The 26,900-nt window shown below is 41.9% G+C and overlaps 1 protein-coding gene across 2 annotated transcripts; it reads left to right on the forward strand.

The window, feature by feature from the left end:
• The first annotated feature begins 579 nt into the window (after positions 1–579).
• Positions 580–26,644, forward strand: ylpm1 (YLP motif containing 1). Of its 2 annotated transcripts, XM_024291172.2 has the most exons (22): positions 580–1,605; positions 3,032–3,271; positions 4,695–4,733; positions 5,148–5,336; positions 8,306–8,865; positions 8,938–11,478; positions 12,049–12,172; positions 13,062–13,188; positions 13,330–13,416; positions 13,487–13,661; positions 14,954–15,096; positions 15,168–15,319; positions 15,390–15,452; positions 15,664–15,783; positions 17,053–17,229; positions 17,305–17,388; positions 17,458–17,541; positions 17,609–17,683; positions 23,273–23,324; positions 25,083–25,210; positions 25,289–25,467; positions 26,369–26,644. In XM_024291172.2, the coding sequence occupies exons 1-21, from the start codon at positions 1,069–1,071 to the stop codon at positions 25,433–25,435; spliced, it is 5,844 nt and encodes a 1,947-aa protein (XP_024146940.1). In that variant the 5' UTR covers positions 580–1,068; the 3' UTR covers positions 25,436–25,467; positions 26,369–26,644. The 2 variants fall into 2 exon arrangements, with proteins under 2 accessions (XP_024146940.1, XP_024146942.1); XM_024291174.2 differs by lacking the exon at positions 4,695–4,733 and having other exon boundaries at positions 582–1,605.
• Positions 26,645–26,900: the final 256 nt, after the last annotated feature.

The following is a 26,900-nucleotide window of genomic DNA, read 5'->3' on the forward strand; positions in this document are numbered from 1 at the left end:
ATCTATTTGACTGATACAAAAAACACTTTTATTGGCTCATGTAAATCCAGAATCCAGACTTAATTAAACCTGAATCCCTGAAAGCTCATTTGACAATTTAATCTGAAAAGTAAGCAGGAAAAAAAGCATAGTTAATAACTGAATGCAGGTGAAGTCTCTAATTTGTCTTTAAAATTAGTTAAACAGCAAGCAAATATCCCGCTCATGCTGAGCAAAGTCAAACTGCATATTTTTTATTGATTTTGCAGCAAAAACCACAAGGAGTAGACAAAAATGTGAATTGACAACCAATATTTTATACAAAATTTGAATTAATTCTGGGAAATGTTCTTGCAGTTGCAAATCTGTCCATGAATTGGAAATGTGTTGTTAAATGCTTCCCTCTAGTGGGGAAATGAATAAGACATGCAAAAGAAACAAAAACGTGTCTCTATGTAAGTTTTTCATTAAGCTGAGAGGAGGTCAATTTAGGTAAGTAAATATAAATTTGGCTTTACATCATAAAATGGAAAAATAAAGAGTATTTAAAAACGAAAATTCAAAACAAGAGAATTGCTGAAAGCTGCATAAAAGCGATTTAAAAGACGCATTTCCTTGTTCAGTCCCCCACGCGCCTCTGCTTCGTTTTATTTTATTTTTTTATTTTTAATTCAGAATAATACTTAATAAAAAATAAATAAAATGTGAATACTGTTCAAACAATACATTTTAGCTGTTGACATTGTTTTAATTTTTAATTTAATTTTTATATTATTTTTTGTTTTGGAGCGCGGACCGGAAGTAGACAAACAGCTTGTGACGTATTTCCGTCGGCATAGCGTGTCCGGCTAAAATCGTCAGCCATTCCACAAGAAAAAAGACTTTTAAACGTTTAAAAACTGCATTTCAAGTGTTCAAGTGCGCGTTCTTTATCCAGAAGGATTTAATATATATTTCTGTTGTTTTTTATTGAATGTTGGCCCGCCATGTAGCCGCGTTTCCCGCTAAACGCAGCTGGACGCCGCCTGCTAGCTTTGTTAGCCGCTTCGGGCCCGGCCGTGACCTCCGCCTGCGGCTTTGTTTTTAAGGATGTACCCCTCCTGGGGAAACTTTGGGGCGCCTCCGCCCCCGAGCTTCGCGGGGCCGGGACCCCGAAAGCCTCTGGGCGCCAACCATGCCGGCCAGGCTGCGGGGTTCGGCGGCTTCGAGGCCCCCTCCGCCGGCTCGCTCTTCTCCAGTCTGCAGGAGCAGCATCTCCAGCAGATGCAGCAGCTGCAGATGCTGCACCAGAAACAGCTGCAGTCCGTTTTGCACCACGGGAATAACGCGTCCCAGTTCGGCTCCGGACCCCCCGGGGGGTATCCCGGACAGTCGTGGCACTCGGAGGGGTCCGGGCACGGGGAGGGAAACGGCGGCTCCCAGTCTTTCTACAAGCAGGAAGAGACTCCGACACCGACGGGTCCTCCGGTCCCCACACAGGGGGCCCCGCAGCCCCCGGCCGACCCCCAACCTGCCCTTCCGCCCCCACAGACCCAAACAACGAACCCACCGGACAGCAACGGCGCCTTTAAAGCCCCGGAAACCGGCATTCAGGACTCCTCTGAGGACAAGTCGTTGCCTCTGCAGGTAAACAAACAGTTGCTACTTTATAAACTCCTCTTTCTTTGTTTATTTTTGGGTTTTGTGGACCCATTACGTCAAACAAACATCACAAACTCTTAAAATATCCCAAATCAGATTTGTTATGAAACTATCCATTCAGAATTCATCAACAGTTTGGCTGCAAAGATCTAAACTACAGAGGAGGTTCGGGCTCCAGAGGTTCATCTGTCATCATTTTATGATCTTTGATTCCAGCTGCACACCTGTAACCCCGGTGTCACAGAAGCTCCTCATAAAAAGGTTTTCACTTTTTGTTTCAATCCAAACAAAAATAGACTTTGAGGTCCTGATATTCATGAAGATGTGAATTCAGTTTCGAATTCCAAATGGACATATTTGAGCACGTTTAAGTGGTTTAAAAGAACAGGTGTAACTGAAATAAATTTATTATTTAATAAAAGTTGTCATAATTGATAAATATTGTATTTTTTGTAGCCTTCAAAACAACTTAAAGATCTAATAGACTTATTTCTGCTTTAACATATTCAGATATTTACTTAATTTTGTGCCAAAAACGTGCAGTGACAAACTTCCTGTCTGTACAGGAAGTTTAGTATCTTATTGGGATCTTAAGAAGAACCCTTTTGAAAGCAGTGAGCAAATCTACACACCTGACAGGTAAATCTGGGTATTACTGCAAAAAATACCGAAAGGAATCTGACGGCAGACGAGTTCATCGCCCGAACGCAGAAATTGTACGACCTAACATAAATCTAAAAGGTTCAGAATTGTTAAAAAAAACTTTTATCAAAGCTTAAAGGGGGAAAACCCACAACTGGTAATGTTGCCCGTTTTAAGTAACGTTTTTTCAATCAATTTGGGGGACTTCTGGTTCTAGTCGCGACTTGCAATTTCGGCGGTTGTTTTTTTCAGCCCTTTAAAAATACTGTTTATTTGATTTACAATTTGATACACATATGTTTCAAAACAATGCCAATAAATGTTCATTTATTTTTTTAATATTTGTCTTTTTTGTGGATGAAACATGGATATTTTTTTAGTAAAAAATAAGTTCTCATTGTGAAAATTAACTAAGCCTTTTTTTTAAAACTAAAAAATAGTTTAAATAAAACAAATTAGTGGGTCTGATTAGTCAAGATTAATCAATTAAAATTTGGTTCATAGTTTCTTTATTATTAGGTTCACACTGACATGATTTGGCTAAATGTGGACAGTTTTGCATTGAATAAATATAAATGTATGTAAATACAAAACTAGTTTTCACACTAATTAATAAAAAATGGGAACTGCCCCAATTCTGCTTTTTAAAAAAATATTTAAATGCAAATGTAACCATTGTGTTTATGTTAAAACAGACCTTCTTCCCTCCCTAAATGTATAATATGTAGAATTCTGTGGTCTGAATCTGGTGTTCTGGTTCTTCTCCCAGGAGCAGCAGCAGCTCTGGTACAAACAGCATCTCCAGAACCTGCAGAAACTGAGGCAGGAGAAAGCCCGGCAGGGCCAGAAAGACGGTGACGCTCCTCCTCCTCCGCCAGCACCACATCCAGCTTCAGGTCACACGGCTCCTCCTCCGCCCCCCTCCGATCCACCCAAAAGCGCACCCCCTCCGCCCCCGCCTTCAGATGAACCTCCTACAGCTCCTCCTCCACTCCCGGTGGAAGTTCAGGTGAGCATCCATGTAATGTTTTAGGAATTGGTCTGTTTTTATCCTCAAAGTTCTGCTGCAAATACATGTTTTTACTTTAAAGGCAAATACAGATATGTTTTTATGGTTTTAATCCACTTTAAGTTTGGCAAAATGATTCATGAATTTAGCCCAGCTGCCACCACCAGGTTTACTGATAATACTGTATGAAGGGTTATAGTGTTCCTCTGCATGTCAGAAGTGACTGAAGGCAGAGAAATCCACATACAGAAGATCTGATGCTTTGTATTAAATAAATTAAATGTTTTGAAGGGTCATTTCAGTGATTCATAGCTATGATAAATGGGGCTGCCATGATCAGTCGACTAATTGACTTTAAGATAATCTACGACTAATTTAATAGTCGATTAGTCGTTACTTTATATTATATGGAATCAGAGTGGAGTAAAGTTGAACAAAGTTGTGAACGTTTAGCACCAAAAAAAAACGGAAATTTGAATATTTGAGTCCGTGAGACCAAAACTTTATCTTTAGTAAAAAAAAAATAGTTCCTTATTTCTTGTTTTAAAACCAGAAACAAATAAAAGACATAGGCTGCATGATTCATTAAAAGTTTAATAAACTAACATCTTAATTGTCTTCCTTTGTAGTTAGTTTAAAGCTAATGACGGTTAAGATGTCTGCTTTACATCCACTTTGCGCATAACCTGATTAGTCGACTAATTAGGAAAAATAATCGGCGATTAGTCGACTATTAAAACAATCGTTTGTGGCTGTCCTAAAAACAAATGGGGTTGGGTGTAACCCCAAAAGATGATGATGCCAATACTAGAGCTCTGCATTTATTATTGGTTGGTGCTCTGATTTAAAAAAAAATAGGTGATTTTAATAATTAAATAAACTTTGCTCTTATCTTTTAATGTCTTATTACAGGATTATCTCTTAAAATAAGGTACCAAAAAACACCAAATGTTATAAAGACAACATATTACTTCATACAGTTCAATGATGTGGCTGAACTTGACCTAAATTTATGGTGGGACCTTTTCTAGCACACTGACATCATGATCTCCGAGCTGCAGACCGGCACCAGCTTATGGGTCAGTTTGCTCACAGAAAGAAATCTCAACAGTTTTATTTATTATCTGATTCTAAACGGGTTTTAGGTTGGAAAATATTCAGTCTTTGACTGTTTTCACTCTGCGACCAGCTCGATAATGTGACTAAAAAGCTGCTTGGAACTATAATGTTTTGAAAATATCGGGTATTATTGCATTTTATAACCAGTTCTTGAAAATATAGTCTCATATTAAACTGATATGTGGTGTTGATCTCCTCTGGGGTTCATCCAATAAAGAATTCTTCATATTTTTTGTATTCTGCTAACAGTCTTTGCAAACCAACCAAAGCAAATGTTATTTATATCCTTTGCACGCGCTCTCAGAGGGAAAATGTAGGAAACTCTCCTACATTGACAGACACAGTAAGTCCTACTGACCGTTCTTCCCATTTCCTCCATGCTTCCCAGTATGTTCTCCCAAACCTTCTGGGATGAGAAGCTGAACATTTAGGTTGAATGGGTTGTTTTCTACATCACAACTGATTAATAAAGGTTATTCAAAAAGGGCATCGCTTGACTGACTGCCAATATTATTATTTGATGTTTTAATGGTTTGTTGCCACTCCCATCTATCAACTCATGACTCCATCAATCCATCTGTAGGACGACCGCACGCCTTTATTTTTATCTGAGCATCCACCTATTTTGATCACCGTTTTTGTAGTTCAGTGTTTATAAAATAAAAGCTTCTCCTAAAGTTTCCTTTTTCATTCTTTAAATGTTTCCCAAAACTCCAAAAGTGGATCATCGTCGTCATTTCTTTGATTCTCTTTCAAGCCGGAAGTCCCTAAAGACCCAGAGGAAGCAGCACGTCTGCAGCAGCTGCAGGCTGCGGCTGCGCAGTGGCAGCAGGTGCAGCAGCAGAGAGTAGGTCTGCAGTACCAGGCTCTGATGCAGCAGCACGAGAAGCTTCAGCAGGTCCTCGAGCGCTACCAACAGCTGATTCAGCAGCCTCCAAACCTACAGGTGAGTACATCCATGTCTGCTATAGTGCTGCCACAAACGATTATTTCAGTAGTCGACCAATCAACGATTCTTTTTTTAGATTAGTCGACTAATTGGATCATGCACAAACTGGATGTAAAAGACACATCTTAACCATTGTTAGCTTTAAACACACTAAAAATAAAGACAATTAATTTGGTAGTTTATTAAACTTTTAATGGATTGTGGAGCCTCTATCCTTCATTGGTTTATGGGATTAAAACCAGATTAAACTAGAAAAGTTGCATTATCTGCAATAATGCTAGTGTGAATTCTTTTTGCTGAAAGTAGTCGCTGAAGATGCTGAAGCTTTTTGCTGAACATGGCGACGCAGTTAATTTTAATTGCTGAAGGGATTAACTGAAAATGCAAAAGCTATTTGGAAAATGTTACACTTGCTAAAAGACTTGACATTTTTTAAAGAACTAGGAAAGAGAGCTGTAGTTGACTCTTAAAGTTTCTTATAGTTTTGTAGAAAATTACTCAAATATCCCTAATACGTGTCAATTTCACACAAAAAAGTGTCTCGCTTAAATATGAACTAAAGTCCAAATTAGCCCAAAAAACCTCAGTGGATGCCAAATAAGCCAAAAAAGTTAGATTGTTGCTTAAATTCTAGCCAAACTCCAAAATACCTTAAAATTCCTCAGTAAGCTAAATTATTAAAAAATTTGAGCTTGTTGACAAAATAGAAGCTAAACTCTATCTTAGCCTATAAAACCTCAGGAGATAACAAATTAGCCAAAAACATTAGCTTGTTGCTATAATATTGAATAAACTCCAAATTAGCCAAAAAAAAGCTAGCTTGTTGCTTAAATACTAGCTAAATTCCAAAATAGCCTAAAATTCCTCACTAAATTAAATTAGTTAAAAACGTTAGCATGTTGCTTAAACAGAAGCTAAGCTCTAAATTCTCCTATAAAACCCCAGTAGATACAAAATTAGCCAAAACGTTAGCATGTTACTATAATATTAGCTAAACTTCAAATTAGCATAAAAACTTCAGTAAATGTCAAGTTAGCCAAAAGGCTAGCACATTGCCTAAATAGCAGTTTCAGAAACAGAAGATCAGGAAGGCTCCAGGACCTGATGGAGTGTCCCCGTCCTGCCTGAAGGTCTGTGCTGACCAGCTGGCTCCCATCTTCACCAGAATCTTCAATAGCTCTCTGGAGACTTGTGTGGTCCCTGCCTGTCTCAAACACTCCACCATCATCCCAGTTCCCAAAAAGTCTTCTGTCACGGAATTAAATGACTACAGACCCGTCGCACTGACCTCTGCGGTCATGAAATCCTTTGAACGCCTGGTTCTGGGCCACCTGAAGAACATCACTGACCCTCTGCTAGACCCCCTGCAGTTTGCCTACAGAGCGAACAGGTCAGCAGATGACGCGGTTAACATGGCTCTTCACTACATCCTGCACCATCTTGACTCCGCTGGGACCTACGCACGGATCCTGTTTGTGGACTTTAGCTCCGCCTTCAATACCATCGTCCCTGAGCTCCTCCATCTTAAACTGACACAGCTCACTGTGCCTCCCTCCACCTGTCAGTGGATCACCAGCTTCCTGACTGACAGGAGGCAGCAGGTGAAGCTGGGTCGCATCACATCCAGCACCCGAACTCTGAACACTGGCGCCCCCCAGGGGTGTGTTCTCTCCCCACTTCTCTTCTCGCTCTACACCAACGACTGTACCTCAGGAGCACCTTCGGTGAAGCTCCTGAAGTTTGCGGATGACACCACAGTCATCGGACTCATCCGGGATGGTGATGAGTCCGCATACAGAGGAGAAGTGGAGCGGCTGGCTGTCTGGTGCAGCCAGAACCATCTGGAGCTGAACCCACTAAAGACTGTGGAGATGACAGTGGACTTCAGGAAGAACCCCCCGCTCCCACCCCCTCCACTCACAGTTCACAGCAGATCAGTCCCCCCTACGGACTCCTACAGGTTCCTGGGGTCCACAATCTCACGGGACCTCAAATGGACCCAGCACATCTACTCACTCCGGAAGAAGGCCCAGCAGAGGTTGTACTTCTTACGACAACTGAAGAAGTTCAACCTGCCTCAGGAGCTGCTGATCAACTTCTACACAGCAATAATCCAGTCTGTCCTGACCACATCCATCACAGTCTGGTTTGGATCTGCAACCAGAGCAGACAGGGACAGACTGCAGAGAACCATCAGGTCTGCTGAGAGGATTATTGGCTCCAACCTTCCCTCCATTCAGGACCTGTACCGGTCCAGGGTGAGGAAGAGAGCGGGTAGAATCTCGACAGACCCTTCACATCCAGGACACGGTCTCTTCAGTCTCCTCCCCTCAGGACGGCGGTTCAGGACTTTGTGCACAAGAACCACTCGCCACAAAGACAGCTTCTTCCCGCGAGCCGTCACTCTGATGAACTCTTGACCAGTCTCAGAGTACGGTGCTCAACATGGGATCAGTTTTAACCGGACACTGTTGTATATATCTTTATCCCCCTTGTTATTTTTTCAGATGTGTATATATATACGTGTATATATATATATATATTCATATTTCTATTTTATCTTTTATATTATTATTATTTTTTATCTTTTATCTTTTCTACATAGGAGCACAGGTCACTGGAACCAAATTCCTTGTATATATTCTATACTTGGCCAATAAAGCTGATTCTGATTCTGATAATAACTAAACTCCAAAATAGCCAATCTTCAGTAAACTAAATTAGTCAAAAACGTTAGCTTGTTGCTAAAATAGAAGCTAAACTCTAAATTAACCTAAAAAACTCCAGTAGATAACAAATTAGCCAAAAATCTTAGTATGTTGCTAAAATAGAAGCTAAACTCTAAATTACTTGCCAACTATTTTAAGTTGATTACTCGACTCATCGTGGCGGCCCTAGTCTGCCAGAACTTTGATCCACATGGTTTCAGTGTCATCCTCGCTTTATGACCTTTTTTGTTTTTTCAGACCATGTCTGCCGACATGCAGCTAAGACACTATGAAATGCAGCAGCAGCAGTTCAACGCCCTGTTCCAGGACTGGAACATGTCCTTCGCTTCGTGGTACGAGCAGTTCCAGACGTACCCCCACAAAAACCAACTCCAGGACTACGAGCGCCAATGGAAGCAATGGCAGGAGCAGATGGCCGCCACCAGCGCTCACCTGCAGGAGAGAGTGGCCACTCTGACCGCCATGGTGCCGTTCGCTTCCATGCAGTACAACAGTGCGATGATGGGGCAGTTCGGCCAGTACCCAGGACAGGACATGCAGATGCAGCCACATGCGGTCAATCTCGGTATCCAGCCGCCTACAGCTGCTGTCGTTCCCAATCCTCCGGCCCAACAGCCTCCTGGCTTTGGGGCACGACCGGAAGCGCCTGCAGGACCTCCACCGCAAGGAGGACCTCCACCGCAAGGAGGACCTCCACCGCAATTAGGACCTCCACCGCAAGGAGGTGTCTCTACTGGTGTTACGGCTTCAGGCCCGTCAGGGCAGCCGCAAGGCTTCACCGGCATCGGAGGGCCGAGGTCAGTTGTCTTCTTGGTTTAAATCTTAAATGATATTTCCAAATAGCTAAGAGTGTTTTATCCTCTCATCAGTCCCAGAATGAACAGATTTGACCAACCGCCACCGCCACTACCTCAAGGATTCGACGGTTCCTCGAGGGTTGATCCTCCCCCACAACGCTTCGACCGTCCTCCGCCCTTCGACCAACCGCGCCATCGCTTTGACGGCCCTCCGAGATTCGACCAACCCCGGCAGCGCTTCGACGGCCCCCCTCGATTTGATCATCCTCGGCAACGCTTCGACGCCCCCCCTCGATTCGACCAACCCCGGCAACGCTTTGAGGGACCCCCGAGATTTGAGCCACCTCGACAGCGCTTCGACGGCCCGCCGAGGTTCGACCAACCGCGGCCGTCTTTGCAGCAACACCGGCCCCTCGGTCCTCCGCCCCGCTTTGAACCTCCACCTGTGACTCAACCGAAACAGGAAGCTGCTCCGCAGGATCCATCTGGAGCGTCTTCCAAAGGTTCTGCGATGAAGAATGTTCCACCAAAACCTGTTGAAGCAAATAAAGGTTTTAAGGAAAACTACAAATCAGCCATGGATGACGTTCTAGACGACAGTTTGCTTGGAATCGATAGATTTTTTGTTCAAGACGACCCCATTCCTCAAACATTAAAAGATGCTGCAGATCCTAAGAAACCCGATGACAGTAGTATTTCTAGTAATGATGGAAAACCTAAACTCAATGATGGTAAATCATCATCTGGTGGAGCGTCAGACGCTCCTGGACAAAATTTGCTCAAACCAGTTGGACCTTCGATTAGCAAGCCTCTACAGATTCCAAAGCCTCCTGAAATCAAGCCAGACCTAAAGGTTTCTGGTAACATCCAGGCAGGAATCGAGCCTCCGAAGCCCATTCCCGGTCGAGGACGAGGTCAGCCACTTATGCGGGGACGTGGGAAAATAATTGGTGGAGAAATGAGGGAACCAAACCCTGTCCCCGCTGAGGAGGTCACAGAGGAAACGTTCTATGACCAAATGCATCCCGACGAAGGGATGGAGATGCCGGATGAGCAGGAAGACTACAGCTGGCAGGGGTCTTATGAAGAGTTCGGGGGGGACGAGGCAGAGGGGGCTCCTGAAGACGCGTGGACACCAGATGAAGAGTACTTCCAAGAAGAGGAGTATTATGAGACCCCGGTGGGACCCCCCACGGGAAGGGGGCGCCCACCGTTACTGAGAGGAAGGCCCCCTTTGCTCAGAGGGGGTCCACATTTAGGTCGAGAAGGCCTCCCTATGGGGCGAGGAGTTCCTCCGAGGGGCAGACCCCCTCTGATAAGAGGAGGCCCAGCAATGGGCAGAGGGGGGCCCTATATGCAAAGAGGGGGGCCCCCAATGGGCAGAGGGGGGCCACACATGATAAGAGGAGGTCCACCGATGGGCAGAGGGGGGCCGCATATGCTGAGAGGAGGACCGCCACCGGGCAGAGGGGGACCGCCCATGGCGAGAGGGGGCCCCCCCATGGGTAGGGGAGGCCCTCCCGTGGGCAGGGGAGGCCCGCCCATCGGCAGAGGAGAGCCATTTGACAGACACTGGGAAGACCTGGAGTCAGCAGAGTACGCGGAGGAGGAGGAGGAGCCTTACTGGGAGGAGTGGAGACCTCCTATGAGAGGAATGAGGCCCCCGTTCCCTCCGGGTCGGGGTCGACCCCCACGGGGTCACCCTGGTTTCATGCCTCCAATGCGAGGGCGTCCGCCTCCTCACAGACCAATGGAACCGGAAATGGAGGCTGATGCCGCGGCCTCAGAGCCACCAATCCACCCCATGTATCATGGGCGCGACCCCTACGGGGCCCCTATGACCCCGGAGGCGGGCCGGGGCAGGCGGCCCCCACCCCCACATGAAATAAGTGATGAGGGTTTGTATGGAGAAGGAGAACAGGAGATAGATTGGCCTCCACCCCATGCTAGAGGCCCCCCAATGCCCCCACATGAACTCATTGAGAGGGGAGGGATGAGGAGGAGACCGATGGGTCGAGGAATTGGCGGGGGCCCGTGGCGGCCTGGCGCGGCGAGCGAGGAATTCGAGGAGGATTACAAAAAGGGTTTTGCTGTAGATTATGCACATGGTGAGGAGGGCTACCGGCGCCGCCTGGCTCAAGACTATCCTCCAGACGACAAGTTCTACGATTCCCAGTGGGAGTCCGAACGCCGCCTTCTGGAAAGAGAATACCCCCCTCACATGCCCCCCCCAGAACACCTGAGGGAGCGATACTGGCGCCACGAAGCAGAGAGAGCTCACCCCGACGAGCCAGGACGAGGCGAGCTGCGAATCCGAGAGTACAGAGACGAGCTGGCGTACCGGCAGGACGAACCGCCACGCGCCATCTCGCCAGAGTGGGACCGCCCCACCAGGCTGCCCCTCCCACCGGAGAGAGATTATCCCTCCGACTTTTCAGAGCGGAGACTGCGCTACGACGAGCCGAGAGAGCCCTCGCCGGCATCTGCTGCCCACGTTACTGACATGCCGGAGAGTGCGGCCGACGCTCAAGGAGGCGGAGCCAACGTCCTCGCCTTGTCCCAACGGCAGCACGAGATCATCCTTAAAGCAGCCCAGGAGCTCAAGCAAATCAGGTACTTTACTCTCTTTCAGGGCTGTCACGATGAGTCGACTAATTGACTATTAAAACAGTTGACAAATATTTTAACATTTGATTAATCGTTACTTTATATTATATGGAGTCAGTGTGTAGTAAAGTTGAAAGTTATAATGGTATTCTGCTAGGTTTTTGGACTTTTGACATTTATAAAAATTTTTTAGGCTATTTTGGAGTTCAGCTAATATTTTAGCTGCATGCTAGCTGTTTTAGCTTTATTTTAGTTTTTAGGCTAATTTGGCATTTAACTAATATTTTAGCTGGCTATCAGCCCCAGCGTTTTCAGCTACTTCAGCATCCTCAGCTATTGTCAATAGCATCTTCAGCTGCCAAATTCATCTATATCTAGTTTTTTGTTAGTTTAAAATTAATGATGCTTCAGATGTGTGCTATACATCCACTTTGTGCATGAAAAAATAATTGTTGATTAGGCGATTACTGAAGTAATCATTTGTGGCAGAACTACTCTCTTTTATTAGGGACTGATACTGGATAAACAGGTTTTCGTAAACGTTGTAAACAATCTAACTTTTGTTTGACTCCAAAGGGAGCTGCAGGAGGCAGTCCCACTCAGCTCCGACCCTCAGCCTGCAGCCAGCAAAACCCTGCCGGATCTGCCGGCTGGCCTTCTCGGTCTGGAGATCCCAGCTGATGTCAGGAACGTCCTGAAGGTAAATCACCACTGTTGGAGTCGATGTGATCTCTATTTTAAGAGGGTACCATGTTCTTAGCATTAAACTTTATATTATATTCTTGGCATTCACCAGATTGTGAGGTGCATATCTCTGCACTTGTGTCATATATGAGAAGCACTGAACTCTAAAGCTGCGTTCACACCGCCCTTAGCAATGCGTGTTCAAGCGGCCACTTCTTATGAAAAGTCTATGTGAATGCACATTTTGGGCCTCCATGTTCAAAAGTCTCCGTTTTTATTGCCAAAAGACCAGATTGAACTTAAACCAGGAAGGGGCTCAGATTTGGTAGTGACGTATGACGGCACATTCTAGCTCCCACCTCGTCATACATGTATGGTTTGGCCCCTTTTTATGACGTTTTGGGTGTCCCCATCTCACTGTTTTGGATCGTTCTGTCTGTTCCATCAAATAACAGGTCCCTAACCTTTGGGACGCGGTAACAGACGCAGTACCAAGTTAGGGTACCAATCTCCCAAGGGTCCGGGACCCCTAATTAGCTTCTGTGACCCGGTACCAAGCGGCCCTTGGACTGGTACCAGTGTTTTTTTAATAAATTAAGACCTTTTAGTGTTCCTCTTAGTGCTGAAAATACGGTATGTAACTAATAAGTGAGGAATTTGATTGACTCGGTCTTCAACCAGTCAAGAGGCAGAACACAGTGCACTGTTAAAGTAGAAAACATGCAAAATTGTGCTAAAAAAAAGTCAGTTGTGAAAGGTGAACCGCGATCAGCAGCATGGTGGTGATCCTGCTTAAGAAAACATTGTTAACATTGGATGTTTATTTAATTTTATCAACCTTTGGAAGCATATTTGTTACGTGGAAAATTGGAAAATTTGATGCATGGAAAATTTTCTCTCCTCAGGGAATCACGGCAGTGGTACCGTCTGCATCCGAGTCCTGGGAAAGCAAAGCGGCTGCTCTGGATTACCAACCGTCTCTGTCTGCTGCGTCTGTGATTCCTAAGACTGTCGATTACGGTCATGGACACGGTATGTCACTGGAAAAACAATCCCTTCAACTCACAGTTTCCATTTAAGTCCAATTTTTTTGTAACAAATTCCATTTTTTGCTAAATTTGTGACATAAACTGAAACTGAGTCGTGGTTTTGATGAAACCAAACGTGTTTCAGAGCCGGGAGCCACCGTGGAGCGGATCTCCTACGGAGAGAGGATCATTCTGAGGCCGGATCCACCGTCGGACAGAGGATATGAGAAAGGTAGGTAACAGCACGGCGTCTGGATTCCCCGCTCGCCAATCACGATGAACATCTAACCCTCTGTCCACAGAACTACTGGGACTCAGAGACCCGTACAGAGATCCGTACTACGACCGGCGGGCCGACCCGTATCTGGAGCGGCGGGAGTACAGCAGGGAGAGAGAGATGTTCCGAGAAAAACCTCCGGAATACGAAAGAGAGAGATTTGAGAGGGAAGGTTATCCTTCACGAGAGAGAGACGACAGGTGAGATGTCTCCACTTTATGTGCTGCTTCTTTACAGTTATTATACTTCGTCTCAACTGTCCTTACGAGTGGATACGGACGGTCTGCGCCCGTTAAACCTGAACAGAAGAGAACATAAAGATGGTAGAGCGCTGTGGGAACTTGTAGAGAACATGTTCATGTTTTTCTACGGGTGTGCTGCAGGCGACAGGTCCTAGGGATCACTTTTACAACACGTAAGCGAAGTAGGTGAGACGCATCATTCTTCATTTTTTTCAAACCCGTCGACTAGACAAGGAGGCTGTCAGAAGTGTAAATAAAAACCTTAACGAATATGCCATGATAGACTCGCCACACACGACAATGGTACATTCCATTTTCAAGACATCCCTTAAGATGCAGCTGCTCCTCTACAACCTCCACGGACCCAAACTACCAAAAACTAGCAGCTGTACCTTTCATGTCCGGTTTATGCTTCATAGCAGTTGTAATCGTGTGGTCCAGTTCATTCTAAGGTTGGCTGGTTTCATTTGTGACTGTCTGTACTTCTACGACAAACTTTTAAGAGGCGTTTATACTTTTTAAGGGTAGAACGGATCACGGATGATTCGTACGGATAGTTGACTAATCGATTATTCTTTGATTAGTCGACTGAATGAGTCATGCGTGAAGGTATTAACATTCTAACCATCATTAGCTTTAATATTGTGTTATAATAAGTGTGTAAGCTACACACTAACTGAAAATAAAGACAATTAAGGCAATAGTTTATTAAACCTTTAATGAATTCTTCATTTATTTCTGGCATTAAAACGAGACAAATGAAGTTGACCATCAAAGCCTCAACAGACCAAATAGCTGTATTTTATGGATAAAAAAGTTACATTTGAAATGATTTTCCATCTGCTCTGTATCTTAATGGAATACAGTGGATGTTAAAGTTACATTAGAATGAAATTATACAGTAAAAATGTTTTGTATTTATTTTAGAACTGAGTCTAAATAAAATAATGTCTAATCCCTCTTGTATTTAGAGTGCAGTAAAGGTCATCTGGCCTTCTGAATCCTGTGACGTGGAAACAGTCATTTTCTGGTCCAAGTTTCCCCGCCGTCACGTCTTCGAATCTCTATGTAATATAGCGTAAACAGGGATGTGTGTGCGATTGGACTGCAGGCGTAAGATTCTAATGACGAATGATGTAATCAGCTTGGTTAGGGTGTTCCCTTTCCGATGACCTTTGAGCGATCAAATCACTGTCGAGTATGTTTGACCTGAAACGTCATCTCTGAAAGCTCCGCCTCCATACGTGCAGGTCTCCTCTGCGCTCGGCGTACAGAGATCGGAGCGGCAGCCGTGACCCCGAGGACCACTATGGAAGGCCAGCCTACGACAGGCCGCCGTTCGACCGCGCCGGACTGGAGCGTCTGGGCGCCGAGCGCTACAGCTCTCCTTACGGTACGCACAGACTTCTAGTTTTGAAACGAGAATCTCGAACGACTCGAGCAACATCTGAACTGCATCAACAGTGGAAAGAAGAGCTTATCCAGAAGAACGAGGGCCTCCTGCCGCAGCCCCCCTACCGCCGCCACCACCGCCGCCCAGAGTGGAGAAGAAGCCTGAGATCAAGAACATCGACGACATCCTCAAAGCGCCCGGCAGACTGTCGCGTCCTGACAGGGTACTGACGGCAGCGTGGAGCTTTCCGTCCCGGTTTGAGACCCGACTCACCTCGTCTGTTTGTTTACCAGATTGTCATCATCATGAGGGGCCTGCCCGGAAGTGGAAAAAGTCACGTGGCCAAGCTCATTCGGGTGAGTGGGGGCGACGCTTGCAGACGGGCGGGCTTTAAGGAAAACGCGGAATCGAATGGAAATGAGTTTTAACCCAAATCTGATTGTTTTTTTAAATCAACTTAATCTTTGTGTTTGTTTTAACAGTCGTCTCTGTCAGAGCGCTCCTTTCTATTCTGAGCTTTGAGCTTCACCAGAACATAAGCATGTGTTTTCCTTCTGAAACGTTCAGGACAAAGAAGTCGAGTGTGGCGGTGCCCCCCCGAGAGTTCTCGTTTTAGATGACTACTTCATGACAGAAGTGGAGAAAATCGAGAAGGACCCGGACTCTGGGAAGAAGGTCAAAACCAAGGTGAGCGGGTGGGGCTGGGAGGAAGACGTTGGAACAGACGCTGAAGCACAGAAATGTCGCCTCATCGTTGAAGAACAATCTGTGAGGGCTTTAGTGGAGCGGAACCTCTTCCTCTAGGAGTAGGAAAAAAATAATCGACCCTTTTAGTGTGGCATCACAGAAAACGTTGAGTTCTGAGTGACGTCTGTGTTCACAAAATCACTGAAAACAGAAATATAGTCCGACAATAAAGAAAAACTAATAACTGTTATTTTCTGTAGTAGCTCCTCTTTGTTGCTGCTCATAAAAATAATTTTTAACTGTCAAAAAACATTCCTATTTTTACAATTACCCCTTAAAATACCCCAAAAATCAACAAATACCTCTTATTGTAACAACTAAATATTACCTCCATGCAGCAGTGAGCATCTTGGCTGCTCCTGTTATGTTTGACCAACATGAATCCAGTTCTTGTGCTCATCGCACTTAAAACTCGTGAATAACACCAAGCAAAATACAACCTGTTCAAATAATATCTGCTCAAATGAAAGGTTGATATTTTCAATAAAGCTTCCAATATTGAAGGTTTATTCAAATTTGTATTTAGATTCGTGAACGGTCTAAGACAGGAAATGTAAACAATTCTCCTGGACCTTTGGAAAATAAATATTACACAGTTTTCTGTTGAAATTGGTAAAATGGCCTTTTATTACTTATGGAAAATAGTTCTTTTCCAGTCTAAGGAAAGTTACGTATCACGTTCACGGCACCGTGAAAAGGGTCTGTTCGGTTTACATTAATGAGGTATATTTCTAGAGACGCTACGCTACCGTTAGCATTTTCCAATATACCTACAGAGCGACGCTATATTGGAAAGGTCTGTAAACAATTAGATACAGCTTAGCAGAGACAATAAAATGCTTCATTTTGGTTTGATTTTAAGAGGAAAAAATCTCTAATGATCACAAAAATCAGACCTAGGATGTGGTATTAATGTTTTTGTACAAAATGCAACACAATTTGGAGGACAAATGTAGAGAAAATCAAATTTAAAACTGTATTTCTGGGCGTGAGGAGCTATAAGCTAGCAGGAGTGTTGTAAACAGAGAGCTCTCAGTAGAGGGGAAAGGGGGCGGGTTGTCTACATATTATATCGCCTTTTTCCAAACCACAGCCCAAGTTTGACCCATGAAACTGCTGTTTTTGTCTCTTTCTTTTGGGACCTAAAGTTTTTATTTACTGTTATTTAAACCGTCAATCACAGCCGCCTGACTCCTCCCCTTCCCCCAGGTGATGGAGTACGAGTACGAGCCAGAGATGGAGGACACCTACAGGAGCAGCATGCTGAAGACGTTTAAGAAAACTCTGGACGACGGTTTCTTCCCCTTCATCATCTTAGACACCATCAACGACAGAGTCAAACACTTTGACCAGTTCTGGAGCGCAGCCAAGACCAAAGGCTTCGAGGTGATTCCTCGCCATCGGGGAGCAGAACGAGTCCGCTTTGGTTCCGGTCTGAAGGAAGTCCTCTTTGTTTTGAAGGTTTATGTGGCTGAAATCACCGCCGACACGCAGACTTGTGCTAAAAGAAACGTGCACGGACGCACGCACAAGGACATAACAAAGGTATGCGTTCACTGAAAACTGATGTTGAATTAAACGGTAATTATCCTGACTTAAAAACCATTCCTGCAGATATCCAGCAACTGGGAGCCGTCGCCGCGCCACATGGTGCGCCTAGACGTCCGCTCTCTGCTGCAGGACGCCGCCATCGAAGAGGTGAGGGCTCCGGCTTCTTCTCGCGTAGATTTAAGACGACCAAACTCATCCTGATCTCCACTTGAAGGTGGAAATGGAAGACTTCAATCCTGACGAAGAGTCCATGGAGCCCAAGAGGGAGGAGGAAGAGGAGAGTGATCTGGTAGGACGCTCGCAGCCGCAGAGCCGCCCGGCTCTTCACCCGTCTGTCATTTAGTGTTTGTAGATGATAAATCCCAACGAGGATCCACACCAGGAAAACCGCCTTAAAAGGAACAATGTAGTCTTAGCAGAATTAGAGAAAAATCTGACTAAAAACATAAAAGCCTCATTTAACATTTCTAATGATTATTGTTTAATGTAAATAGGAAAAAAGTTTTTTTATTTAAATTTTTCTTTTCTGCTTCATTTCATTGGTGCATAAATGAGAAAAAATGACTAAAAAACAGGGAAACTCCCTTTTATTCAATACGTTTCATTTTTTATGTTTATCTGTTGTCACTTTATTGTGAGATTTGGTCAGAAACTGAAAATTGGAACCAAAAAAAAGTCACAAAAAGACAGAAAATTATGAAATATGTCTACAAACTGGTTAACTTGGGGTCAAAATCCCAGAGTTGATGTTTTTTTACATGATCTACTGGTTTAACCCTCTTGCTCTTATGGGGTCCAGATGACCCCACCCTCACACTGAGGTGGTAGACCTTCCATGACAAAGTGGACAAGACTTCATGTCTGTCATTGGACACCAGTAAAGATCAACAATCGCTGTAAAAAAAGTTCAGCTCAATGTCTTATGGGGTCCAGATGACCCACTTTCAATGTAAACAAGCCGAGGAGAGCGGACGGGTTAAAGGTGTTTACCGTCAATTTCTCTGCTCTGACTGATCCCAGCAGCTTCACTGTCAACACAGATCTTCCCTCCAAACATCTGATCTCATTTTACTGCCGAACAAACATCATTTCTGCTGCTTTTCCTTAAAGAAGAGACTGAAGGGAACCAACAGTTGACGGGATTCCTTAAATCCTTCATCTTTTTAGGAAGAACTAAAAACTGTTTCAACACAACAGCAGATGTCTCACGTTTATTCTTTTTTAATCCAGTTTTTAAACAATTTCCTCTGATTGCTTTTTTCCAAGGAATTTCAGCAACTGAACCAAAGGAAAAAGACAATGGATGGAATTATCAGATCTATTTAAGATATGAATTCATTAAATTGTAAATATAATGATGCTTATTTCCTGAAATTATAATTGCTCCTAATCATAAGTAGATGATATATCTCAGAAATGCATTAGATACTGATTGTGACAGAGTTTTATTACTTTAAAGGAAAGAGCCGAATGTATCTAACCCCACCCTGATTGTTTTACTTGAGCTTTGGTTTTTCCCACATAGTTTAAATTTCTTATGCAGTCTTTTCATTCAAGTTAAAAAAAATGTTTTGCTTTCCCCTCCCTGGGAATCTGATCTACAGGGATCTACCGCCTTAAATATTTGACCCAAAAGACTGAACCCTTGAAACAAACGTCAACACGTCGGCCGTGTGAAGATGTTTGGTCATCTTTGCGGCTGACGACTACATTGATGTTTGAGATGTTTGAGATGTTCGAGATGCTCGTAGAGTTTGTCTTCATCCGTGTTGCAGAGGAAACAGAAATGTGAAAATGTGGTTTATCATTTACTTGTTTGTCTACGCAGCCATACCTGTGGATGGAGCGGACTGAGCCTTTATTCTGAAAAACCTCTTTGATTCAACTCCTTTTATTCTGAAAAACCTCCTAATGTGTGATTTTATTCTGAAAGTCCTGATCTTTGATTCAACGCCTTTTATTTTGAAAAACCTCCTAAAATGTAATTTTATTCTGAAAGTCCTGATCTTTGATTCATCACCTTTTATTTTGAAAAAAGCTTTTTATTCTCAATTCAACGCTTTTTATTCTGAAAAAAGTCTCCTAATCTTTTATTCAATGCTTTTATTCTGAAAACCTTCAAATGTCATTTCACACTTTTATCTGAAAAACCTCCTAATGTGTGATTTTATTCTGAAAGTCCTGATCTTTGGTTCAACACCTTTTATTCTGAAAAAAAGTCTCCTAATCTTTTATTCAATGCCTTTATTCTGAAAACCTTCAAATGTCATTTCACACTTTTATTCTGAAAAACCTCCTAATGTGTGATTTCACACTTTAACTCTGAAAAACTTTGATCCTTGATTCACTGTCTTTTATTTTGAAAAAAAAACTTTCTCATCCTTAATTCAGCTTTTTTTTTATCCGATAAACATCTCCTAATGTTTGATTCAAACCCTTTTATTTAAAAAAAAAGAACCTTCTTATTCTCAATTCAATGCATTTTATTCTGAAAAAAAAAAAATCTCCTAATCTTTGATTCAATGCATTTTTATTGTGGAAAAAACTCACGATCTTTGATTCCAGGCTTTTATTCTGGAAAAAAACTTCTTGTCCTCAAATCAACACTTTTATTCTGAAAAAACACCTGATCTTTGATTCTACCAGCACTCCAGTTTTTGTTACTTTTGAAATTAAAACATCCAATTCTGAAAAAAGGAAATAATCCTTTTTATTGTAAGTTTAGTTACTTTAACATTTATTAAAATCACTAAACTACAAATGTTGGTAACTACAGTTATGTTGCATCATTGTTATTTAAAAAAATGTATTGCATACTTTATTTGTGTTATCAAGCTGCAGTCTGAGTTGATTTTTAGATGAACATCTACAGAACGTTTTGGTTCGACTTCTTCACTACGATAGCAGACGGTCACATGACCTCAGGTCACTGATCTTAATATTCTTATTTAATTTATTTAAATATTTCTTGTAATTTTTTAATCAAATCTACTTTACTTAAAACAAAACCAGAACTTACTTCAGTAAACTGAACTTTTTTAATCTTTGAAAAACAATTGATACTTTTACTTTGAAAATTGGAGCCTTCACTGGGACTTTTACTTTGAAAATAGGAGCCTTCACTGGGACTTTTACTTTGAAAATAGGAGCCTTCACTGGGACTTTTACTTCCTGTGACTGAAGTGTATTCAGTTTGTTTAATTTATTCTTAAAATCAAACATTTTTCTGCATGAGCAATAATTACACTGTGTGATGTGTATTTTTAGTATACTGTGTTACATTTTAACGATGTGAAGTCATCCAAAGTATTTTTACCTCATATTTTACCAAAGATCCCAAATATCTGAGTATTCGTGTACTCCTGACAGACCTGTATTAACCAAACTGATGGTTGCAGACTAAAACCTCACAGGTTCGTAAAAACAGAAGCAGGAGGAGCTTCTCCTCAGGCTGATGGTTTTACATGAAGATAAAGTTTCCTGCAGTGAAGAACGCAGCTGAAACAAAACTGAAACTAAACTAAAAACCCGGCTGAAGCTCGGTTGAAGCCCAACGCAAATTTGACTGAAGCTCGACTTTAACCTGGCTAATTTTGATTGAAATTTGGCTGAAACTCAATTAAAACCTGATTGAAAATTGACTAAAATTTTGGTTAAACCCAGCTGAAATTTGATTAAAGTTTGACTGAAATTTGATTAAAGTTTGACTGAAATTTGGCTTAAATTTGACTGAAACTCGACTTGTAAAATTTGTCTCTGTTTTGTGTCTTTTGAGCCCCAACATCCTCTTTTAAAACCGACTGGTATTAAGTAGAAATACATGTAAACAGTTATCGATTATAAAGATTCTCAGAAACTTTATAACCGATGCTCTCAAAGTTCTGTGGTTTCTGATACAGTGATCTTTGGTAGTTCACCTTTTGCTATCTCCATGATCTAAACAGCATTGATGGTTCATCTGCATTTTGTAATATCAGCAGAACATAAATAGGCCTGTTTGATTAAACTGTGGGCGGGGCTTACTAGATACATAAAATAATGCATTGAATCGTTTACATACATTTATTAGCATCCCTGCAGCCAAAGTAGCTGTTTATTTGCTAGCTTTAGCATTTAGCCTTCATCTTTACGTCTGTGAAGATTTCCTCTTTAGGTTACAGCCTCTCGATCCATCCTGATCAGATCACAGATTCGATTTGGTCTGGAATACTTCTACAAACGATGGAAACGGGTCAGAAACTGAAGTTTAGTTTATTGTTTTTTTCTTTATTTTAGAAGTGGTTCTGGAGCTTAAATCCTTTGGATCGTTGTTACGTCACGATGCATTTTTTAAGTAACTGTTTCCTCTGAGGTTGGAGCTCATCATCATCATCTCTATGAAAATGCAGCTCAGGACGGTTTCATGTGAGACCAGCAGCAGTTTGTCGTGAAGATGATGATTCTATAGAAGCTTCAGCTCCTCTGTGACCACAGGTTAAACTAAACTGATGAGCGTCTTCTCTCTGCAGCAGCTGGAGGTCAGCGGGTCGTGGGTTTGATTCCCGGGTGTTTTTGACTTACTCATAAATCTGAATATTTACCGTATTTAAAAAAAAATCGCAATTCATGTCAAAAAACGGAAATCCTTGTAAAAATGGTTCAAGATGAAGCGTCAGAAATCATCAAAAGTCTTTAATAAAAACGGTGTCGCTGATGAAACAGAACAATGCAGAAATTAACGGATTCGTTTAAATCTTTGTGCTTTCATTCTTCTGCTTTTTGTTTAAAATGCTGTTATTCACCATCAAAATATATCGACACTAAACCTCTTTTCTGGTCCAATAAATGTTGATTTTCTTTTACACAAAAACTTTTGTGTAAAAGAATAAACAAGATATCAACATTTGTTTGACAGAATTTCAGGTCCTTCAGTGTAAATAACCGCTTTATTTTTTGAGTGAAGCATAATATTTAAATAATTTAATTTAGAATGATCTAAACGGGGTTTTGGCGATGTTGTCATTTGTGTTTTTTCTGTGTTCTTTGTCTATTTTCTATTGTAAAATGATGTTAAAGGTAATTAAAGGAAATCCGTGAGTAATTATAAATCACAAATAACCAAAAGATCATCCAATAAGTATTTCAAAACAACACAAAATGCTTAAATAGGCAACAACTCAGTCTTTACTTTGATTTACCAGGAGCTCCTGATCCAAAGAAATACTTTTTTCAACTGTTTACAAACAGGAAATGATTTTTTTTATCATCCATAAGCTGAATTTCCAGCATTTATTTGCGTGAAAAATCAATAATTCCTTCAATGGTTGCATCTGCAAACACTGAAGGAAGCTAGACAGAACTGAAAGTTTTTAGGATTAATATGATGTTAATATCAGAAAATAAACACAAATTAAAAATGTCAAACCTAAAAAAACCTAAAGAGAAGTTTGATTTAGAGGTTTTAAAATTGACATAAAACTGTCTCCTTCATTCTTGGGGCTGCAGTGCCTCACAATTCTATATTTACGTATTTAACTTCTAAATAATTCTAGTTTTTGAGCTCTAAAACAATCATTTTTCTACTTTAAATTCTGATCCATGATCACCTCTAACTTCTTCATTCTATAGAAGCTTTTCTGGATGTTTCATGTTTGGTACGTTTATGTTGAAGAAAAGTTTGTTTTAAAGATGTTTTTTCTGATAAACGATGTGAGTTTGTGCTCATTTTACTGTAGAAAATGACTGAAGGAAATGCTGAACTTTCATGTTAGATTGTGTTTGTTGTTGCTTCTCAACCTCCTGATAAACCCGTCTCCTCTTCTTTCAGCTAGACCCTTTTTCCGCTTTCTCTTCCTTCCTTTTATCAGAAATTAACGGTTGCAGTGTTTCTTTGATGTAGGGCTACATTCCAAAAAGCAAATGGGAGATGGACACGTCTGAAGCCAAACTTGGTAGGTATCTGAAGATTTCTAAAATCCTTTTTACTGCGTTGTCCATGCTGGAAAAGTGTTTGGATTCTGGTGTAACCGATCAGAACTTATGATCATTTACAGTTTATTGAGGTTGTTTAACAGAAGGGTCGGATATCGATTCCAGAAACGATTCGATTCACAAAAGCCTGGATCGATTCGATTCCGATTTTGTTGATTCTTTCGATTCTTCAATTCTATTTGGAGTTTACACATTTAGACACATTTGTTTTGAATATATTTATATCAATCTGATCCAGTTCACATCCTGTAAACGTATCAGTGAAATAATGATTGTTAATATCATCCAGAGTTACATGGATTCTCTAAGGAGAAGTTCTAAAAAATGTTCAGATCATTAACATTATAAACATTGTTCTGCTTCTCCTGGAGGACCTTTCAGTTTGACCACTAGGTGGCGATAGTATTACACCTTAGTCAGGAAGAAGAAGAAAGTATGAGCAAAAATAGATGTTTTAGACCATAAATGGTTACTTTAAAAAATATTTCATTTAAAAGTTTGGAAAATTTCTGTCTGTGAGTTTCTAAAGATGTTCATTTAGTCAGAATGTGTGTTTAGGAGCGTTAGCATTAGCCGTCCTATGGGAAATTCCATTAAACATTAGCATCAAGCTTAACTTCATGAGCTAAATCGATTTATATTTTTATGAATTGATTATTGATCTATTAAGCGTAGTCCACTTACTCCACCTCTCAGATATACAGTCAATAAAACTGACATTGATTACCTGCAACTGGAACCAAACTGGTTCGATCCACCTCTCCAATCATCTCTGGTGTCCCACTGGAGTCATGTTTGGGCCCCCTTGTTTTCATCAGTATTACCACTTCAGTTCACATTCATGTAATGGCATGTAAATCACACACAAGGTGGGACTCTGCCCACTTATTTAAACCAGGCTTGATTACAACAGCTGACATCAGTCTGGATGGAAAAAACTGATCATGTGACCTATTATTGGACCATAGGAATCGGTTCATTTACCAGCTTCGGCCTCATGAAGCCTGAAAGTTGGGAAATTGAGACAAATGAGCTGAACTTACCACTGTTTGTACGCTGCAAACATTCATTGGAAACAATCTGATGAACGTTAGAAATCCTGGTCAACGTGGTCGTCTGTAGTCTGGTTTATTTCTTAGACGTTTTGGTGGAACTTTAGCATTTTTGTTCACTCTGCCAGGAAAATGCTGGAGTTTTTATCTTGTCCTCAGACAAATATTTGTAATCAATTAAAGAAGATTATCCTCTTTACATATTAACTGAAAGATAAAGCAGTTTGAGGATTAATATCAAGAGTCTCAGACCATTCTAGAGGTTAGAAATCCTCCTAATATTTCAATCAAGTGGCCACGCCCCCAGAACACATGAACTCTTTAGCAATCCTTAGTCTGGGTTCATGAATGCTAAATCTCTGAAATCTGGGGTGCTAGTTTTATTGGAGTGAATGTAGGGGGACTCGTTTGTGCACCAGGTCACCTAGTGGTTGTTTTGTGAACTGCACTGGTTCCAGTTTTTTTATTTTTATTTTGTAGCTTCTGTCCTATGACGTCTCTACTGACTTCATTATTAGCATTAGATCCGTGATCCGGCCCGGCGAATAAATACAAACATGTTAGCTAATGCTAATGATGATGAAGGTTTGAATCAGGAAGTTGTTAAAGTGTCTGAAAGGAGCAAAGCAGCTGAATTCATGTCTCTATATATGTTTTTGATCACAGATAAGCTGGACGGTCTGGTTAGCGGCGGGAAGAGGAAGCGTGAAGGTGACCACATGTCCGGCCTGGTGGACTTCCTTCAGCTCCCAGACGATTACGCCACGCGGATGTCGGAACCTGGAAAGAAGCGGGTAGATCCCGGTCTCTGCTCCGCTCTTCGCCTCTGACGTTCCCGCTCGTCACGCTGATCCGTCTGTCTCCCTCCGAAGGTTCGCTGGGCCGATCTGGAGGAGCAGAAGGACGCGGATCGAAAGCGCGCCATCGGTTTTGTGGTGGGTCAAACAGACTGGGAAAAGATAACGGACGAGAGCGGACAGCTCGCACAACGAGCGCTCAACCGCACCAAGTATTTCTGAGAAGATCCTTTCAGTTTTTGAGTTTTAGAAAGGTAAGATGCTCCGGTTTTCATGGTTTTCATAGCTGCAGAATTTTCAGTTTTTGTGACAGAATTTTTTGAAAATTAAACCTTTCTTTGAGTCAACGGCTTCTTCTAAATGTTCCAGCCGCTCCATATTAAATTCCTTTTATTTTAAATATTCATTTAAGAGAATTTACTGCAGATTTGTTTTTCATTTCTGCATTTATGCCCAAAGGGTCCAAATAAAAGCTAGAAAATATTTGAATAAAATGACTAAAAATACAGTTTTTAGTAAAAATTCACAAATAAAAATAATTCCCTAGAATTTGAATGTTTGTTTGAGTCTTTTTAGTAAATGTTATATTTGTTTTTATTATTAAAATGTTGAAAGTCACACTTTATTGGCAGAAGTTTGTTCTTCTCTTAATTAGGCAGCTCCCACTAGGGAGTCTTTACCATTGACTGTATATGAGAACTGGACTGAGTGACTCCGCCCCCCCCTTGGGTTCCAAACAGGAAGTGCTCCGAGAAGCTTAAATCCTATAAACTTCTATGGAAAAATAATTAAAAAATAATAATCCTATTTTTTTTTCAAAATTATAAACTGACCAATCAGATCTCTCTGTTTAAAAGTGGGTGGAGCCTATTGAACCTAACATTGAAAACGTTTGACCGATTTTGTGTAGCCCACTTTCCTTATTGGAGAGAGTGGTTGCCGTAGAAACGACGACTCAGACCGATGTCGCCCGGCTCCAACATGGCGGCGTCCGTATCGTGATAAAAATGGCGACTGAATTGACTTCCTTTGGTTGGAACCAGTGCTAATTTCTGTGGATGATGTCACTCACTCTGGGTTACCGTCATGTTACTGTAAACTGGGGAATAGATCCAGATGTTTGTGGACAGTCAGATGTGATCGCTCTCTTCACAGATCTCCTGAACCGGCTGCAGCCGGACGGAGGCTGACGCTCACGTTCCTGCGCCGCGATGGAGGACGCGTCTCCTTTTCCTGAACCTTTGAGTTTTCTTGTGATGATCGTCGTCTCTGCTGCTCATAAACTCGTGTGTTTTTATACGCCTTCAGCTTCATGTACTGCAGCTCTGTACCACGTCTGCTCCGACACATTAAAGGTTTCACCACAACGTTCTGGTTTCATGTTGGCCTGAAGGCGGAATAAACACTTCCTGTTTCTGATTTTAGGAGGAACGATGGTCTCCTGTGTGTTTCTTTGGAGTTCAGAGAACAGTTTGGGTTTTACCGAAAAAATAAAACTTTTTTCTGACAAAATAAGTTTAATAACAGAACAAACTAAAAGGTTTGATAAAATCTGATCTGGATGAGGATTAAATCTCATTTTTTGTGTCCATATTAGTTACAAAAACAACAATATTTAATATATTATTGCTATTTCTTTTTAAAAAGAGAAAAGTTTTTCAGATTTCTTTATTGGTTCCGTTGTTGC

Source organism: Oryzias melastigma, linkage group LG24, assembly GCF_002922805.2.
Source record: "Oryzias melastigma strain HK-1 linkage group LG24, ASM292280v2, whole genome shotgun sequence".
In the NCBI taxonomy this organism is placed as follows: Eukaryota; Metazoa; Chordata; class Actinopteri; order Beloniformes; family Adrianichthyidae; genus Oryzias; species Oryzias melastigma.

Coding starts and splice junctions, on each gene's coding strand:
- ylpm1 (XM_024291172.2), top strand. CDS start 1,069: ATGTACCCCTCCTGGGGAAACTTTGGGGCGCCTCCGCCCCCGAGCTTC. Junction 13,189..13,329: donor CGATTACGGTCATGGACACG/GTATGTCACTGG, acceptor AACGTGTTTCAG/AGCCGGGAGCCACCGTGGAG. Junction 15,097..15,167: donor GCGCTACAGCTCTCCTTACG/GTACGCACAGAC, acceptor CTGCATCAACAG/TGGAAAGAAGAGCTTATCCA.